At 37.3% G+C, this 19,369-nt stretch overlaps 1 protein-coding gene and 1 non-coding gene across 5 annotated transcripts in view; both read right to left on the bottom strand.

The window, feature by feature from the left end:
• Window positions 1–14,812, bottom strand: part of lrch2 (leucine-rich repeats and calponin homology (CH) domain containing 2) — a 109,963-nt gene extending 95,151 nt beyond the window's left edge. For 3 of the 4 annotated variants that reach the window (XM_049476369.1, XM_049476368.1, XM_049476367.1), the window contains exon 1: window positions 14,492–14,811. In XM_049476369.1, coding sequence (XP_049332326.1) covers window positions 14,492–14,732 — 241 coding nt within the window. In that variant the 5' untranslated portion in view covers window positions 14,733–14,811. Of the gene's footprint in view, window positions 1–14,491 lie in introns of all 4 variants that reach the window. The other variant, XM_049476366.1, reaches the window with a different exon arrangement.
• trnam-cau (transfer RNA methionine (anticodon CAU)) lies at window positions 6,598–6,670 on the bottom strand. Its single transcript has one exon. It is a non-coding gene; the product is annotated as a tRNA-Met (tRNA).
• Window positions 14,813–19,369: the final 4,557 nt, after the last annotated feature.

The raw sequence follows: 19,369 nt of genomic DNA on the forward strand, positions 1-19,369 counted from the left end.
CAAAAATAATTACGCCCCTCACATTATCTAAAATATTTTATTAGGGCCCGAGCACCGAAGGCGCAGGCGAAGCCTGCACCGGAGGTGCAAAGCCCTATTGTTTTTGGTCCGTTTATTATTAGGGCCCGAGCACCGAAGGCGCAGGCGAAGCCTGCACCGGAGGTGCAAAGCCCTATTGTTTTTGGAAAGATTATTATTATTATTATTATTCCGGACACTTTTGCCCATTTTTGAGGCATTTCCGATACTCGAAAACTCACGCATTTTGGCACAGGCCTCAAACTCGGCGAAAATTTTAAAGTTCCATAGAGGCTGGACTTTGGCGTGGTTCAGGAGCTCTATAGCGCCCCCAAACGTCGGCAGTGGCTGGGATGAAGTTTGTCCAATGTACACCAACTTTGGTACGCTCATTGACCTCCTCATAAAGAACAAGGATCACTTGGTTTTATTTGACTCCGCCCAACAGGAAGTCGGCCATTTTGACAGGAAGTTGCAAAATAAAAAGTTTCCCGCTAAGTTTCGGAGGGGTTAAGATGTTTGAAAACTCCTAAAATTTTACAGAGCTATTTGGCTTAGGCCAAACTTTGACCTTAAGTTGGAATTTCCTAAATTCGTGTTTCATCAGCTCTCTAGCGCCACCTATTTTATATCACATTTATAAAAAGCTCTCAGCCTCTTGATGATTGGCAGATTCAATAAGTCCTTGAAATGATTTAGAAATATTTTGTCATTTTTCTCATGTGTAGCTAGAGGACTCTACAGCGCCCCCTATATTGTTTATTCCATTAAATTAGCTGTAGCTGTCTCAAAATTTCTCCAATATTCTCGATTTTTGGCAACAACATAGAAAGTATCATCCCGCACATATTACCCATTGGCTGGTATTAGCTCCGCCCAACAGGAAGTCGGCCATTTTGAAATTTGTGGAATTTTTACACATTTTTGACGAACTCATTCGAACTCCTCCTAGAGTCTTTGTCAGATTATCTCTAAATTGGGCGTGGATAGGCTCCAGACATACATGGTGATAAATTGCGAAGGAATAGTCGATAGCTGAAACGATGGCGTAATGGCAGGCAATTAATTTAATGGAGAAGCAACACTAGACCAAAGTGAAACCATGACACGGTCATAACACAGATGATTGAAAATTCATGAAACTTGGCAAAAACACAAGAGACATCATAAGACACGTTTTTAGTATTGGTAAGACTGACTCCGCCCAACAGGAAGTCGGCCATTTTGAAAAAAGTGCATTTTACACACATTTTTTGCATACTTTGTCAAACTCCTCCTAGGAAATTGGTTGAATACTCTTGATATTTGTCAGCAATAAACTACTAACACACCTGATGATAAATTGCGAAGGAATAGTCGATATCTTAAACGAGAACGAAATGGCGGACAGTTGAATTGCTTGAGATACCCCATTAAAACAGGAAGTGAATACATTCTTGTGTTGGTAGGTGTTTGAGGAGGTTAAAATGGATGAAAACTCACAAAACTTTACAGGCCTGCTTGTTTTACGTGGTCCTTTGGTCTGAAATTGAAATTTCATATATACGCATTTCATTGGCTCTATAGCGCCACCTAGGTTTCATTGAATATTTGACATTACGGGAATAATCAAAAACTCTTGAAAATTGTCAGATTGCATAGGACCTAAAAACACATTACAAATATTGTGATAATTTTTTCATGTCTAGCTAGCTGACTCTACAGCGCCCCCTAATTTGTTCAGTTAATAAATTAGCTCTGGATGTGTCAAAATTGGTCTAATGTTCTCCAATTTTGGTAGGAATGTAGATACTGTGACCCTGCACATATTTGCAATTGGCTTGTATTAGCTCCGCCCAACAGGAAGTCGGCCATATTGGAATTTGTAAGATTTTTACACTTTTTTCACAAACTCATTTAAACTGCTCCTAAAGTCTTTGTCAGATTACCTCTTATTTCACTGTAAATGAACAACAGACATATTTGATGAAAACTGCCAAAGGATTAGTTGATCGCTAAAACAGTGACGTAATCGCGGGCAATTGATTGACTAGAGACGCAACACTAAACCAAAGTGAAACCATGACACGGTCAGAACACAGATGATTGAAAATTCATGAAACTTGGCAAAAACACAAGAGACATCATAACACACGTTTTCAGTATTGGTAGGACTGACTCCGCCCAACAGGAAGTCTGCCATTTTGAAATATCTGCATTTTACATACATTTTTTGCGTATGTTGTCAAACTACTCCTAGAAATTTTGTTGAAATTCTCTTGGTATTTGGTAAAAATAAACACTGAACATATCTGATGACAAATTGTGAAGGAATAGTCGATATCTTAAACGAGGACGAAATGACGGACGGTTGAATTTTTGAGATGCCACCTCAAAACAGGAAGTTGACACCTAGGTAATGCAAGGTGTTTTGAGGAGGTTATAACTGAGGAAAACTCACAAAATTTGACCGGCCTGCTTATCTGAGGCGGTTCTTTGATCTAGAATTAAAAATTCAAATACATGTGTTTTCACAGCTCTATAGCGCCACCTATATTTTAAATGAATATTTGACATTTTTGGCAGAATAGAAAACTCTTGAAAATTGGCACACTCAATGAGACCTCAAAATTACTTTTACCGGTTTCTCGGTTTGGCCCAGTACGATTTGCGCTGGTGTGCGAGGGCCCTACGTCCCCCTGTGACAGGGGGACAACTCGTTATTATTATTATTATTCTGCCTCTTTGCGTCCATTTTTGAGGCATTTCCGATATTCGAAAACTCACGCATTTTGGCACAGGCCTCAAGCTCGGCGAAAATTTTAAAGTTCCATAGAGGCTGGACTTTGGCGTTGTTCAGGAGCTCTATAGCGCCCCCAAACGTCGGCAGTGGCCGGGATGAAGTTTGTCCAACGTGCACCAACTTTGGTACGCTCATTGACCTCCTCATAAAGAACAAGGATCGATTTGATTTATTTGACTCCGCCCAACAGGAAGTCGGCCATTTTGACAGGAAGTTGCAAAATAAAAAGTTTCCCGCTGGGTTTCGGAGGGGTTAAGATGTTTGAAAACTCCTAAAATTTTACAGAGCTATTAAGCTTAGGCCAAACTTTGACCTTCAGTTGGAATTTCGTAAATTCGTGTTTCATCAGCTCTCTAGCGCCACCTATTTTATATCACATTTATAAAAAGCTCTCAGCCTCTTGATAATTGGCAGATTCAATAAGTCTTTGAAATGATTTAGAAATATTTTGTCGTTTTTCTCATGTGTAGCTAGATGACTCTACAGCGCCCCCTATTTTATTTAGGCCATTAAATTAGCTGTAGCTGTCTCAAAATTTCTCCAATATTCTCGATTTTTGGCAACAACATAGAGAGTATCATCCCGCACATATTACCCATTGGCTGGTATTAGCTCCGCCCAACAGGAAGTCGGCCATTTTGAAATTTGTGGAATTTTTACACATTTTTCACGAACTCATTCAAACTCCTCCTAGAGTCTTTGTCAGATTATCTCTAAATTGGGCGTGGGTAGGCTCCAGACATACCTGGTGATAAATTGCGAAGGAATAGTCAATAGCTGAAACGATGACGTAATGGCAGGCAATTAATTTAATGGAGAAGCAACACTAAACAAAAGTGAAACCATGACACGGTCATAACACAGATGATTGAAAATTTATGAAACTTGGCAAAAACACAAGAGACATCATAAGACACGTTTTTAGTATTGGTAAGACTGACTCCGCCCAACAGGAAGTCGGCCATTTTGAAAAAAGTGTGTTTTACACACATTTTTTGCATACTTTGTCGAACTCCTCCTCGGGAATTTGTTGAATACTCTTGATATTTGTCTGTAATAAACTGCTAACATACTTCATTGTAAATTGCGAAGGAATAGTCGATATCTTAAACGAGGACGAAATGGCGGACAGTTGAATTGCTTGAGATGCCCCGTTAAAACAGGAAGTGAATACATTCTGGTGTTAGTAGGTGTTTGAGGAGGTTAAAAAGGTTGAAAACTCTCGAAAATTTACAGGCCTGCTTGATTTAAGCAGTAGTTTGATCTGAAATTAAAATTTCATATATACGTATTTCATTGGCTCTATAGCGCCACCTAGGTTTCAATGCATATTTGACATTACGGGAATGCTCAAAACCTCTTGAAAATTGACAGATTGCATAAGACCTAAAAACACTTTACAAATATTTTGATAATTTTTTCTTGTATAGCTAGCGGACTCTACAGCGCCCCCTAATTTGTTCATTTAATAAATTAGCTGTGGATGTGTCAAAATTTGTCTAATCTTCTCAAATTTTGGTAGGAGTGTAGATAGTATGACCCTGCACATATTTGCAATTGGCTTGTATTAGCTCCGCCCAACAGGAAGTCGGCCATATTGGAATTTGTAATATTTTTACACATTTTTCACAAACTCATTTAAACTGATCCTAAAGTCTTTGTCAGATTACCTCTTATTTCGCTGTAAATGAACAACAGACATATTTGATGATAACTGCCAAAGGATTAGTTGATCGGTAAAACGGTGACCCAATGGCGAGCAATTGATTCACTAGAGACGCAACACTAAACCAAAGTGAAACCATGACACGGTCAGAAAACAGATTTTGGAAAATTCATGAAACTTGGCAAAAACACAAAAGACATCATTACACACATTTTCAGCATTGGTAGGACTGACTCCGCCCAACAGGAAGTCGGCCATTTTGAAATATCTGCATTTTACACACATTTTTTGTGTACATTGTCAAACTACTCCTAGCAAATTTGTTGAATTCTCTTGGGATTTGGTAAAAATAAACATTGAACATATCTGATGATAAATTGTGAAGGAATAGTCGATATCTCAAACGAGGACGAAATGGCAGATGGTTGAATTTGTGAGATGCCACATCAAAACAGGAGGTCAAAACCTAGGTAATGCCAGGTGTTTTGAGGAGGTTATAACGGAGAAAAACTCACAAAATTTGACCGGCCTGCTTATCTAAGGCTGTTGTTTGATGTAGAATTAGAATTTCAAATACATGTATTTTAACAGCGCTAAAGCGCCACCTGTATTTTAAATGGATATTTCACGTGTTTAACAGGATAGAAAACTCTTGAAAATTGGCACACTCAATAAGACCTCAAAATTACTTTTACCGGTTTCTCGGTTTGGCCCGGTACGATTTGCGCTGTTGTGCGAGGGCCCTACGTCCCCCTGTGACAGGGGGACAACTCGTTTTATTTATTTTTTATTGGACATCACTGCAGATATCAACACAACTCAACACACAGCCATTAATGTCTAAACCTAAAGCAACAAAAGTGAGTTCACTCCTTTGTGAAAATGGCCAAATTGTGCCCAATTAGCAATTTCCCTCCCTGGTGTCATGAGAATCTAATTGTTATAAGGTCTCCATTGTGAATGGCGAGCAGGCCTGTTAAATTTGGTGTTGCTCTCTTTACTGGTCATCAGAAGTTTATTATGACACCTCATGGCAAAGAACTCTCTGAAGAGCCGCAGCACTCTGGCCAGGACCACATATCAGATGAACAGTACAGGTTCCAACCAGAACAGGGCTCAATTACAAAAGGTGTAATCAATTTTGTGAGATACTGAGTATGTGTGTATATAACCAGTTCAGTTTTCAGATTTGTCAACTGAGAATTTATCCTACCAGCTGAGGCTCAAACTTCAGCAACCTGTGACTGTGGAGGATCGACTGGCCCAGTTCCAACATCTTTTGGCAAATAATGTGCAGAATGATGCAGAAAGAAGCAAGTAAAAAGGGGAAAGCTGTGTCTTGGTAACTCACTATGATTAAAAAAAGAAATAAATAAATGAGGAAAAAACAATGTTACGTTAAATACATATTGCCGCTGTCCAATTGTTTACTACATAATTTAAATGAACAAAACTGTCCCTTACACTGTGCCAAAATTTCTTCATGAACGGACCAATAGAAATTCTTTAAAGTTACCTGAAATATACTCTTTTTACATTGACTTCCATTGAAAGTTTAGAGGGTTTTATTTCTCTCTCCTATAAAGTTGCTGTTTTGGAGAGTTGCTCGTTTTTCATTGGACAACAACAATATCAGCCACAGTAAATATACACTGTGCAAAAGAAAAATGAAATGAAACAAGAAAGTAAGAGGTAGCAAAGGTCAAAAAGAAAGACATTTTTCTTTTAGATTTATAGCATTTTATGCTCTAGGGTGTCCCTACAGGCCATAAATACCAGACAAAACAGAAAGGCAAGCTAGGAGGTGAGGAGGATGTGGGGGGGAGGGGGTGGCAGTGAAACAAAGAAAAGTTATCTTAGTATCTCCATGTTGGCTCACTTTAAAATCTTTAATGTCTGTCTCATGATCAAACAGAGTAAAAAACAGGAAAGAAAGAACAAAGCAATTCTGAGATATTTTTAACAGATCAGATACACTAAGAGCTTTAGAAATAGAGCTGTTAAGAGCAGGAAAGTAAATATGTATTCCAAAAAGTATTCCAACTGTCTTTAAACCAAAACTGACCGAAAGAGAACAGGAAGTGTGTGGTCTCTGTGTGTTAAGAGAGAGAAACAAAAGCAGAAAAACTTCTGCCCCGTGTGAGGCTCGAACTCACGACCTTCAGATTATGAGACTGACGCGCTGCCTACTGCGCCAACGAGGCCTGCAGGTAGCTGCGCGCAACAGCACTTCAGTGACTGCTGGACTGTTTCCTTTCAGACAGCCACTACTACACAAACTATTCACCTCACTAAAAAGGGCTTCTTTTAATTCCGGTTATTATATATTTTTATTCTTTTTCACTTTAACAGTAAAGCCAACCACACAGAGCAGCTGGGTCAAAGGTGACACCCTACAGACAGGATAAGCATGTCAGATCCAGCGTAATTACTTCTGTCCCTTGGGACCGTGTGTGTGTGTGTGCGTGTGTGTGTGTGTGTGTGCATGTGTGTGCCTCCTTGCACAAGCCTGTGTTTTTTTTGTGAAGGTCATTCAGGCCACAGCTGAGGCTAGTCTTCCATGAAATGGTGTGGTAACTCCACAGACAAAAGCAAGACAATAGAGGCAACAAACACATAAATAATAATAAGATACATTTACCTACCAATACAGTTATCAGTTTAAGGTTCTAGCTAACTTTTATATTGTACAATATATATTTATATATTTATATATAAATATATATATATAAATATATATACTAAATCAGATATTGTACCATAATATATATATATATATATATATATATATATATATATATATATATATATATATATATATATATATATATATATATATAATGGTACAATATCTGATTTAGTGACTCAAGATTGGGGCCGACCCAAGCATTTTTTAACAGATTAGGTATTGTCTACTTTAATTCCAATACAGTCTCAAGTCTTTCTTTTAAGAGTTTAAGGCTATGTTCACATTACAAGCCACTTTGCTCAAATCCCAATTTTTTCTCAGATCGGATTTGGCTATCTTGACGGTTCACATTCACAAATATAAATTATCTGTATCTGTGTGTAATGTGAACGAATCTGTCCCTAAAACAGCTCACATGCGCACATTAATACATGTATAAACGTCACCTTCTTGACTAACAACAAAAAATTACACTTTTTTAGAGGAGACTCGTAGCTTTATAAAGCGAAATGGATGCGTTAGCAGCTCGTATGTGGAGCATCTTTTGTTTAAGGGTATGAGAGAGAAGCACATAGCGCATGTGTAAAAGCAAAAAGACACATACATTCTGATTTGATCGTTCACATTCGTGTCGCATACCCATGGATCAGATACATATCCGATTTAGGACCCCATATATGAAAGTGACTAAAATCGGATTTGAAAAAATCTAATTTTGCTCGTTCACACAGCCATTAAAAAAAAAGCTGATTTAAGTCACTTAATTCTGGTAATGTGAATGTAGCCTAAGAGTTTGTGTTCAGAGCCATCTGTTGGCCCTAATCAATGTAAATTATTGCCAAGCCAACAGAACTGAGGAGAGTTCTCAGAACATTAATAAAAGTGCTTTTATATCTGTTTTACAGCAGATAAAAAACAAAAAATATAAAATCTAAAACTATTAAAAACTATCCCAGAATTGCTCTCTTTTACCAATGAACAGTACGACAAGCCTTTCCTTATTTAAAAAAAGAAAGTCTAATGCTAATGCTAATACACTATAGAAATCTAAATCAAAGCACATTTACGCCACTATAATATGTATATTTTTATTTCCACAACAGGCGTCAGCAAACAACAGCCACATATAATCCCCTGACCTTCAAGGACCAGCTAAAGACTGATATTAAGTTGATTTTTTAAGTTAATGTTTCATCAGGGAAGCATTAGAGGTGTAATGGATCACAGTCAAGAATTTTGAGTCATGGATTAGACCGTTTTTCTAATAAAAATAAAAGTTAGTATAAGTACGTATGGAAAATATAACTATGTTTTCTGTTTCAAAAAAAGGCTGAAGTGACTGGTACTTCTAAATTGGGTTTGTCCAGTGAAAAACATCCCAGTAATAGCTGGTAATAGCTTTAGCTTGTGCTTAAATGCTGTAGTAAGATGTTGCGTCTTGTTAAGTTTTGACTCCTGTTATGATCTGACACATTAGGGTGATGCCACTCAAACTGTTGCGGTGCTGCTGTGATTATATGGCTTTCTCATGACATAGTGCGTGCATACAGGTTCATCAAAAAAAATATATATATATAATTGAAACGTTTCTTTATTTCAATAATTTAGTTCAAAATGCAAAAATTACGCACAGAGTGATCTACATTAAGTGTTTATTTCTTCTATTGTCGATGATTATTGTTCTGTGTCTATTGCTCACTGAAACATAATACGGTTCTTCCTTCTTAGCTCACTTTGACAAACCAACATGTTGCCCTTTACTCAGGCTACACTGCTCAACATGACAAGACTAAAAGTGATTTTCTCCCCTTTTAACATTTTTGTGGTCATGGCTGAAGAAGGATGACAAACCACAGAGAGATATGATCACTGGACTCCTTATTTTGTAGCAGCTTATTGACATCTAACTGATAAACATATTAATATTAGTATTACTAGTCTCTTACAATGCAGTGACTTAGAAGAGACAAATGGGCCACGTATCAGCCCATATAAAAGATATAAAAAATTGCTGACCGACTGATAATTTAGCAAGTCCAGAAAGTATGTCATATCAAACAACCCAAAGTTGCTGCAGTTCTGGGAAAGGTTATTAGATGCTGCAGCTCCTTGTTCAACCAAGAGATTTCTTTGTGATTGACTTTCTGATTCAATGTAGAATATTTGTAAAATGTGTCAAACTAATGTAATCCTTGGAAGAAGCAGGGTACAGACATTAAATGCCACTAACCAGATACTCCTCTCAAGATCATGTTGAGTATTAACAGAGTAAGGAACCACTCTGAGCTCCACAGTGCAACTCTGCATTGTTATTTACAAACTCTCTTAGCTGGTGTTCAGGGCCACAGTATTTTAAAAATGGTTGATTCCAAAATGCAAAGTAAACGTAATCTTGAGAGACATTAAACAGAACACTATAAAAGATCATGAGAATTATAATACATTGCCAAGTTTGTTATGACTGAAATATCGATTATCTCTGTCAAATTATACATTTTGTCTAAAGGTAAAACCATGTCACTTTGACAACGCTATACACCAGTTTTGCCCAGTTTTGTATATTCAGCAAGGTGTCCATCATTAATTAAATAAGAGGACGAAGGGCCAAACATGGACATTATAGACATACAGTCCCCTACATCCTCCTGAGAATAAATAGACCTGGACACTTTCTATTATGGCCATATTCACTTCCTCCTGTGACTATTTCCACTAAATGTCACTGTGGTGTCAGAACTGCTACTTAAATTACAAAATGCAAAAACAACGAGTGAGTTGTTTACAAGCTCTCTTGTAAAATTTGAACAATTTGTGCTACATGTATGAATTTTGTGCAAGTGTTCCAGAGATTCAGATGTTAACTCTTAATTACTTACATTTATTGCTAAATTATTGATATGACATATTGCTTAGTAACTACTATACGTTATTCAGTATCTACTTTTAAATTGTATGATTACTAAATAGTGATCAGAAGTGTTGACACTGTAAACCCGAGAATTAGTGCCTTAAAATATTATATTATTATTATATTTATATTATTAGCTTTTTTTAGAAACAGTGTTGCCATTTTTATTTAATCTCAGACACTTCTCCATCTTTGATCAGCAAATTGTCTGCATCAGCAGCCTACAGCTGTGTTGTGTGAAACTAATAACAATTAATTTGTTTTGAGGTAATTGGGCAACATATTTTATTATATTTTCTATCAATATTTCTGTATTATGTACAGGCAAAACATGCTTGATCTCTCACTTGAGAGAGTGATGAAAATTATTTAAAATATTTAAAGTGTTGTTACCGGCACACTACGGACAGCTGCCTCCCCCTGAAGATGGCCTTGCAATCCACTTTAAGTAGTAAGGTAGTCCTCCACCAAAGACAGGAGGAATGAAAAAGATGACAGCGTCATTTACTGTAATATTCACTGTAATATTCAGTTAGAAGCCTTCTGGGCCCTCCAACATTTTAATTATTAACTTTGAACACCAGACGGGTTAACATAAACAGACAGAGGGACAGAGCTAGGGACAGAGAGTGCATGGCACATGAAAGGGACAGAGAGAAAGAGAGAAAGAGAGAGACTGATTAGTGACACATTCAGGTCATCTATATGAGTGTTTGTTCACTAATTAGTGATACGTGTTGGTCAAACAGGAGTTCCAACCCACCGAACTGACCACCAACTGCCAACAGCAAGAAGCAGTAAGTGGGTCACTGGGACACAGACACACACAAACTCTATAATGCTCAGGCTCTAAAACCCTTTACTGTGCAAATACTAACAGGTACGTGTAAGAAATTACGATGGTACTCGTTGTGAGTTAAAAGAAAGCAGGTAATGGCATAATGTGCCATCATGAATTCTGAAAGAAAATATTTATATAGATAAAGTCTAAAAATAATGTCAGTTTCACTATTTTAAATTTGCAATAATCTGTGTTGCAACATGTTTATACATCCTATTATAATAAATACAACATTTGAAATTGTTCAGGTACAATTACAGCTTCAGATTAAACAAGTGACTAACAAAGGGCCCGGATTCACTTCAAATAACACTCAGCAGCCATAAATAGAGCTAAATAAAGAATCTGGAAGGGAAAATATTCAAAAATATTTATAATTGAAAAAAAAATATCATTCCACTACCTTTAGAAAAGAAGAAAGTTCTTCTAGACTGCCGCCTGTCCTTTTTTATTCAAGACCAAGAAATGCTTTCACAGCATAAAGCTTTGTAAATGATGTGGAAAATGGTTCATTAAGTTTAATATTCACGTTAATTACGTGTTATCATTTTAGCCCAGACATTTCTGTTCATCCACAGCCTCCCCTTCATTTCTAGTAAAGCTACTTCCCAAAACAATTTCAACAGTAGGCTGAAAAACTTAATTAACAGTAGTGAAATATCTCAGGCAGCCAATGTTAGATACACTCATGGTGAAAATAAATTAATACAGCAAAGATAACCACACAACACACTGACATTAAACACAAACATTTTAAATGACTGAAATGTTACTTTCATTTCCTCACACATATCTGTGTATATAAGTGGAAAGAATATCATCTGAAAACACAGTGTTAATATAGTTTTGTTACTATCCACCTCTGCACACATATAAACACACATACATCTCCTGTTGAGTCAGCATCTGTCTGTTTCTCTGTCATAAAATCACTTCCTCCTACGGCAAACTCGAGGTGGTCTGGTACTGAAGTCACTTCCTCTCCGTACACATGCACACAAAAAAGGGAGTCACCTTCCTGTGCTGACTTCTTAAAGTCCAAACTATAAACTTTTGGCATCAGCGCAGCCCTTGAGCAGCTGGACTAGAGACTCAAACAGAACATGAATTAATGTCAAACACCCAACCTCACACAAGCCTTGGCAGGGCCCTGGCTCAAAATACAACAGGCTCTGTCTTAAAACACACTCCCACACATTACTCTTATTTTCAGTTCAGCAGAATAAGCAAACTATTTTGGGAATTCTCAGAAAATCTGATGTTCTTTTGCATGTATTAGAAGCAATCGCCTGTGAATGAGTGGGAACTGTGCTGTGTGAGACTAAACTATCTAAGACCTTAATATAGCAGGAGAAATTAGCATTACTGTCACATTAAACAACTGCTACCATAACTATTAGAAACCACTATTATTATCTCTATTATATTAGCTGATTAAACTGATAGCCACTCACACATGTTAAGAGTTCTCATTACCATTAGCTATCATTTAAATTGGCATTAGTTATCACAAACATATGCCAACACTACATCACCAGTATAGTTAGTTGAAAGTAGTACTTCCACAACAATACCATCATTATTAGCTATCACGTATGTAAGCAGTCCCTAACATTTATTGTAAAAACATGTTAGTCACCATTACAGTTAAATGTAACAATTAGCAAGCCATGTAAGCTGTTAGCTATAAACTCTAACCATTAACTGTTAAAGCTACCTTTATGTCACTGTTACACAATTTTTTTCACAAATGGAGTTTCCCACCATTACAGTTTTTATAATCATTAGCTACAATCCATAACTAATTGTTATACCAACTAACTAGTTTACACCACATTACGATTAGCTAACAATCAGGGTTGTACAAGCCAGTACATTACCGTGGTTGTTCCTCCAAAAATTCGTAAATTAACACTTATGTTGCACTTTTTAAAGACTTTACTCATTACATTATTAGACATTCAGGGGAAAGGTGGTATGTAAGAGTTGTGCTTCTAGGTTTCCATACTAACTTCTGAATTTGGCAGTACTAAGTTTAAGGTATATTTTTTAATTTAGCCTCTATTTTCCTAGTAAACAGTGAGGTACTTTTTGTAAATCATCTGTAAGAGCATCTGCTAAATGTATTAAATATAAATGAACTGTTAACAATCACAAACTTTACCATGACCAACCTGTTAGCAAACATCTTCCATTACCACTACTATCACCATTGGCTATCATATTATAACTGCCCAACAATGACATTATTATTAGCTATAATAACCCATGAACTCACTCAAAATGTAATATATTTTTTATATTTCTGTACCAAAAAGGTCATGAAGTGTCATCAGATATTAAGAAAAAAAGCTTAGCGTACCTTGGCATATATATATATATATATATATATATATATATATATATATATATATATATATATATATATATACACATAAATAAGAGATCCCTTAAAATTATGAGTTTATCTAATTGAAAACCTCTGGAATACAATCAAGAGGAAGACGAATGAACGGCTTGGGTTTTTGCACCAGAAAAGGCACAGAGTTATCCAAAAGAAGTGTGTAAAACTGGTGAAAAAACTGGAGAAAAAACTGTGATTAAAAACCAGGGTTAATCCACCAAATTTTATGAATATGGACTTGTTTGCATTATTTGAGGTCTGAAAGCTCTGCATCTCTTTTGTTATTTCAGCCATTTCCCATTTTCTACAAATAAATGGTCTAAATGACAATACTTTTATTTTAACAATGTTAATTTTACTCCAACATATACCTATATATATATATATATATATATATATTTATGGGCGTGTGTAATATGTATGTAATATGTAATACATATATAATCCTAGAAAATCACAAAGCTGTCTCTCCTAAGTTCTTTTAGCTTGTCATCCGAGGGTGAAACCACCAATCCTTCAGACCCTGAATGGGGGAAGGAGGCGCTACTGCCCCGCAATGGAGAGACGGAGGCAGAGGCGTCTTTGTCTTCTCCTATAAGAGCCCAGCACAGCTCCCTATTACTGCACCTTAAAACGGTGCTGTTAACCGTTATATCCGCCCGGTGTATGTAGAGTGTTTCATCCACCCTGTGCTAAACTGTGCACCTGCTGAACTGCTGCATCACTGGGCTAAGGGCTCACAGACAAGACGGCGCTCGCCCTTTCATTCATGCACGCGCTATAGCTGTACATTTTCCATTGAGCGACTACTTGCTCTAATGAAGACTGCATTTACAAATGTCCATTCACTTCAGCAGTAGGAACGCAGGGCACGCCACAGTTTTACACTAACAGCAGTCACGTGCACGCTGGAAAATTTACAAGAGCAGCAAGCTGTAGTATCTGCTTTTCCACCCATTTGAAAGCAGAACGCGTGCAATTCTGAATAACGAAGAGAGAGATGCACACACACACCAGCTACAGCGGAGGAACCCAAGCCTCTCTCTCTCTTTCTTTAAGCAATGTTCAGCTTTCACACAACGGCCATGGCTTTTTTCTGTTTATTCTGTTCATTCTGGCCTCGTGCATCAGAATTAACGGATAATAAAAAATAATAGGAAGAAGCGGGGTCAGCGGGACCCACCTGCTTGTGTGGTATCCGTCAGGTCGTAACTGAGCCCCGGGTACTCGCGCAGCTTCCTGCCGCTGATGTTGAGGATGCCCGAGCAGACGGCGTCCTCCAGCGCGCGCTCCAGGCTTCGCGCCGTGTGCAGCGGCTGCTGGTGCTGAAGCACCACCGGGTTCCACTGAGGCACGCTCGGGTAGGGCTGGCCCTGCAGCGCCGCCACGGCACCCGCTCCGCCTTGACTCGCCGCCATTTTCATAAAAAAAGTGGATGTGTGCGCGCGGACAATAATAACAAGGGATCCGTCTGCGCTCCGCCCATGCGCAGAGAGGAAGGAGCGCGTGCGGCGAGACAGCGGAGTGAGGGGACGAGCCGGGGTATTGCGGAGGAGGGAGTGAGAGAGAGGGAGGGAGGGAGGGAGGGAGGGATGGAAGGGGCAGGTACTCGCATAGAATAAACCAAGAGGATTTTGCATTTATTTCTGCACTGTTGTGCAAGTAATATTGTGCATAGGCAGGTAGTGTGGGCTACGCTTATTTGCATGTTTGTTCACCACTATGCTATCTATGAGTGCCATACAGCATCCTTTTTCAGTGGGCATGCTAAAGTATAGCATATGCATCATATATAAGCCCTTTAATACGTCATTTAAATGGCAATTGTAATTATTCCGTATATATGCAGCTCTGTAAAAAAATAAGAGACCAATAAAAACTATGAGTTTCTTTGATTTTACCAAATTAAAACCTCTGAAATATAATCAAGAGGAACATAGATGATCACAATCATCAAACCAAGCTAAACTGTTTAAATTTTTGCACCTGGAGTGGCATAAAGTCATCCAAAAGCAGTGTGTAAGACTGGGGTTATTCCACCAAGTTAATATGAATATGAACTTGTTTTCTTCTGAAAGCTCTGCACCTTTTTTCATTTTAGCCATTTCTCATTTTCTGCACTTAAATGCTCTAAATGACAATTTTTTGGGGGGAATTTGTTAGCCGTAGTTTATAGAATAAAACAACAATGTTTAGAAACTGAAGTGGTCTCTTAATTTGTTCCAGAGCTGTTTATATTTATATCCTATACATTGCTCTACAGGGTGTAACCATACACATATTTTCACATGCAATTCAATTTCCAAGAATGAGACCTAAATCAATTCTTTCATATAAAAAGTGTATTGACTTTCAAAATTACTAGATTGGGGGAAAAAGTTCTGAAAAATTTTAATGTAAATGTAAAATCTTAATTTATAACATTCCATCTACACTGTCTGGCCTACAAAATAGTCTAGGTTCAGATCTAGGTTCAGCAACAGTATGTGTTAAAAGAATAAGGTCAGCTGAATATACTGAATATAGACCAGGTTATTCCATCAATGGATTTTTTCTTCACTGATGACACGGGCATATTCCAAGATGACAATGCCAGGATTTATGGGGCTGAAATTGTGAAGGGGGATTCAGGGAGCCTGAGATCATCATTTTCATATATGGATTGTTCACCACAGAGTCCGAATCTTTAGGATTCAGACTCTGAATCCAGCTAGGTGGTGGCTCCAAAGCTTTGGACTCGATTCTAAATATTCTGCTCTGTCTCTCCACATCACTTACATGCATATGACTGCATGTTTAACGTAAAATATTATACATTTTCAACCAACAAGTGTCTAAAATCATTTGTTTTAAATGACAGTGTGCAATCCTCATGGGGCCCACGTTTTTTTATTCCATCCTGGTTACATCACTGATTTTGATATGGCTGTCTTTTACATTCTTACTCTATGTGGGTCAGTATGAAACCTATGGACAACTTTCTGGATTCCAGTTTTGCTACCTATACAAGTCACACACAGGTATGCTATCTGGGTAGACCCTGTTATACAATTTACAAATTTAGCTGGTTTTATTTTTTTATCTTGTGTTACTTTTGATCAAATATGGTAGGAGTACAAAGGGTTAACATGCCAAACTCTTATTATTCACACCATACATTGTATTGTCGATTCTTATTATTTGGAATTAGACCTATTCAGCTTTAGGCACGGGTTTCTTAGCCTTGGTTGGCACAGATCATGCACCTTAGACATTTTTAGATGATTAAACAGTGCAGCAGTCAGTGGCTTGTAGGTATGAGTTTAATGGTGTAGAATAACTTGATAAAGATTGACAAGGAAGCAGCAACAATTGCCAGCATAAACAGTTCTCTGATGAAAGAGAATAACGTTACTAAAGAGCTAATATGGTCTAGTGTGTTCTAAAAAAACAACTGTGGTCTAGTTTAATTTAAACATAAAATAATAATGTAATCTAATGTAGCCTGAAACGTGTATCCTGAAATAGCATTTGCCAGTGGGTCTCAGTCTACAGGTCTGAATAAACAGTAATACTTTTGCTTGTCGTTATTCCAGCTTTTGTGGTCACAGGATTTGCATGTGCAGTGGATGTGGCAGAGAGCAGACACCGGCTAAAGCTGTGAGCAGGGTCAGGTGAAGGCCAGAGAGTGCCCTGACTCACTGGAGCCATCTGTTGTCTACAGTAGGTTTCCACTCAGGGAAACTCAGTGGATCTCTGTGAAACTGGCTTTATTAGTTAGTCAGATGTACTATAGAACTGTTTTACACCCTATCAAGAAAATAAATAAATTATATTTTTGTTTACAAACCATATAAAAGATCATTATATAAAAATAATGCATTTTACTACAACAGAGAAGCTGTTGAGAATATTCGGATACATCTGCATCTGAACACTTACTTTTCTCTCTAATTCAGTGTAAATCCACAACTAGTCAGCTCTGGATAAATATGTAGTAACACAATGAGCTAACAAAATCAAAGAAAGTAGTCAAATAAGGAGGTTTGTGTGTTGTTGGGTTTAGTGCATAATTTTTTCTCCAATCTTAGAATAATCATTACTGGAACTATTGTTATTGTAGCATAACTGGGGGCATAGTAACAAGGGCTGGCAATAGTTCCATTAAGCAACTTTATTAAGAACAGGAGGGAGCATGAAAAGACTGCCAACAAGGAGTAGTTCACTGGCTGGGTTCATTTTTCACCTTCCAGCCCAACACCAAGAGAGTGTACAACACTATATACCATTTATCTAAAAAAATACATCAACACAGAATACCCCAACAAAGCATACATACCCTCTCAATAATCCAAAAAAAGGGGTAGATGCAAAGCATGCCTGTGAGCTCTTAAAGCATGTAAAAAAATCCTTAAAAGCTTTAAAGGGAAAGGACAAATCATGAATTATTGACACAATGTAAAGAGATCCCACCTGTCATGGAAGTTCAGGTAGTGTCCTGCATTTTAATTGAGAGGAAAACACACACACACATACAGCGAGAAAGTGACAAATCTAGCACCCTGATTGGTCTCATATTCTTTGAACTTGAGTGTGGGGACTTTGAAGAAAAAGTTGGTGGTCAGGGCCTTGAGAAATGAGGTGTGAAAAGGATTTGGGGTGTAATGAAACGTGATAAAGAGTATTAACTTCTGTTCAATAGTCCACCTCCATTCAACCCTAGCAATCTGAAATACAGTGTATTTAGCTTTTGCTTCCAACAGGTTTACAATGCATAGCATTGCACAAAAAAAGATATCACTATTTTTATACAATTAACACTTTCTACACTTCATTGATAGAATTCTGAGGGCGCTGACATTTAAAGTGAGACACTGAGAACCTGGAGAGGGTTGTATTTCAGAATGTTGGGGTTGAATGGACGTGGTCTATTTAACAAAAACTTGTACTCTTTATCATGTTTCACGACAACCCAAGTCTATTTTACAACGTAGTTCTTTCTCCTTTACGGACACATCTCTGAAAATGTGTTTTTGTAGGATGAGGTATATCTGATATTGGCCTATTTCACCGAGTAGGTGCCATTTCTGTCCCCAGGAAATTACATGTATAAATGTAAGACATTTTAATAAAAACTACTTAGAACAGTGAAAAAATAGCATTTGTTGCCTGTCCTCACTCTCTAACTATAAACTTTACCATGAAATATAATTATTAAAATCCTTCAGAGATGTAATTGTTTTTGCATTGTTGTGTGACTCCAAATCCCATCTATGCTTTAAAAAATATTTGTTTCATAATAAAGCCATAATATTTAAGTTAAAATACACATTTTAGTTGTGTCCCTGGATTTCACTCAGTCCTGTTACCGTAAAACATTACCACATCTGGAACATTTGGAACATTCTACAAGTCACACCTACAATGACATCAGTTGGTTCTTCTGAATACCACGAGAAGACCAAAATTAAGTTCCCTCATTAGTGTTTCTGTATATTTTATGTTATTGTAACATTGACTGAGGAGCTCAAATTCAACACTCTTTCCTGTTACCAACATTTATTCTTAGATGTTGTTTGTTTGTTTGTTTAATACCAATTTTGGGGGAAATCACTAGAATGTGCTCAGTGTCCTCTTGCTATTAGAATAGCTGCCATTTAGCTATTTTTCTTTAAAAGTTTTTGCTAAATCTATGCTAAAATCCCTGTTACTTTCATTCCTGTTACTTATAACATAAAGAGTAACAGGAATGAGTGCCAATAACAGGAATGATTGTTTTGTCATAAATATCATTTATTTGAACATGCAGTCAACAATTTCTTTAAAATAAAGACTCTCTTGAGAGAAAATCAAAGGATTTAGTGGACTTGCTTTCAAACATGCTTTTTTTTTTTAAAGCAAACAGCAGCGAAACAATTTACTAGGAGCCATCTGACAACACCAGAACAATTGAGTGAACATTTGAGTCTTGAGTCTAACACAGGTTTAAAAACACATTCTTACATCCAGGTTTCTGAATGGTTCTAGCTAAATGTTTTAACTCATACAGAACATCATACTTTACAACATCCTGCAACATAAG

This window comes from Astyanax mexicanus, chromosome 1 (genome assembly GCF_023375975.1).
Source record: "Astyanax mexicanus isolate ESR-SI-001 chromosome 1, AstMex3_surface, whole genome shotgun sequence".
NCBI lineage: Eukaryota > Metazoa > Chordata > Actinopteri > Characiformes > Acestrorhamphidae > Astyanax > Astyanax mexicanus.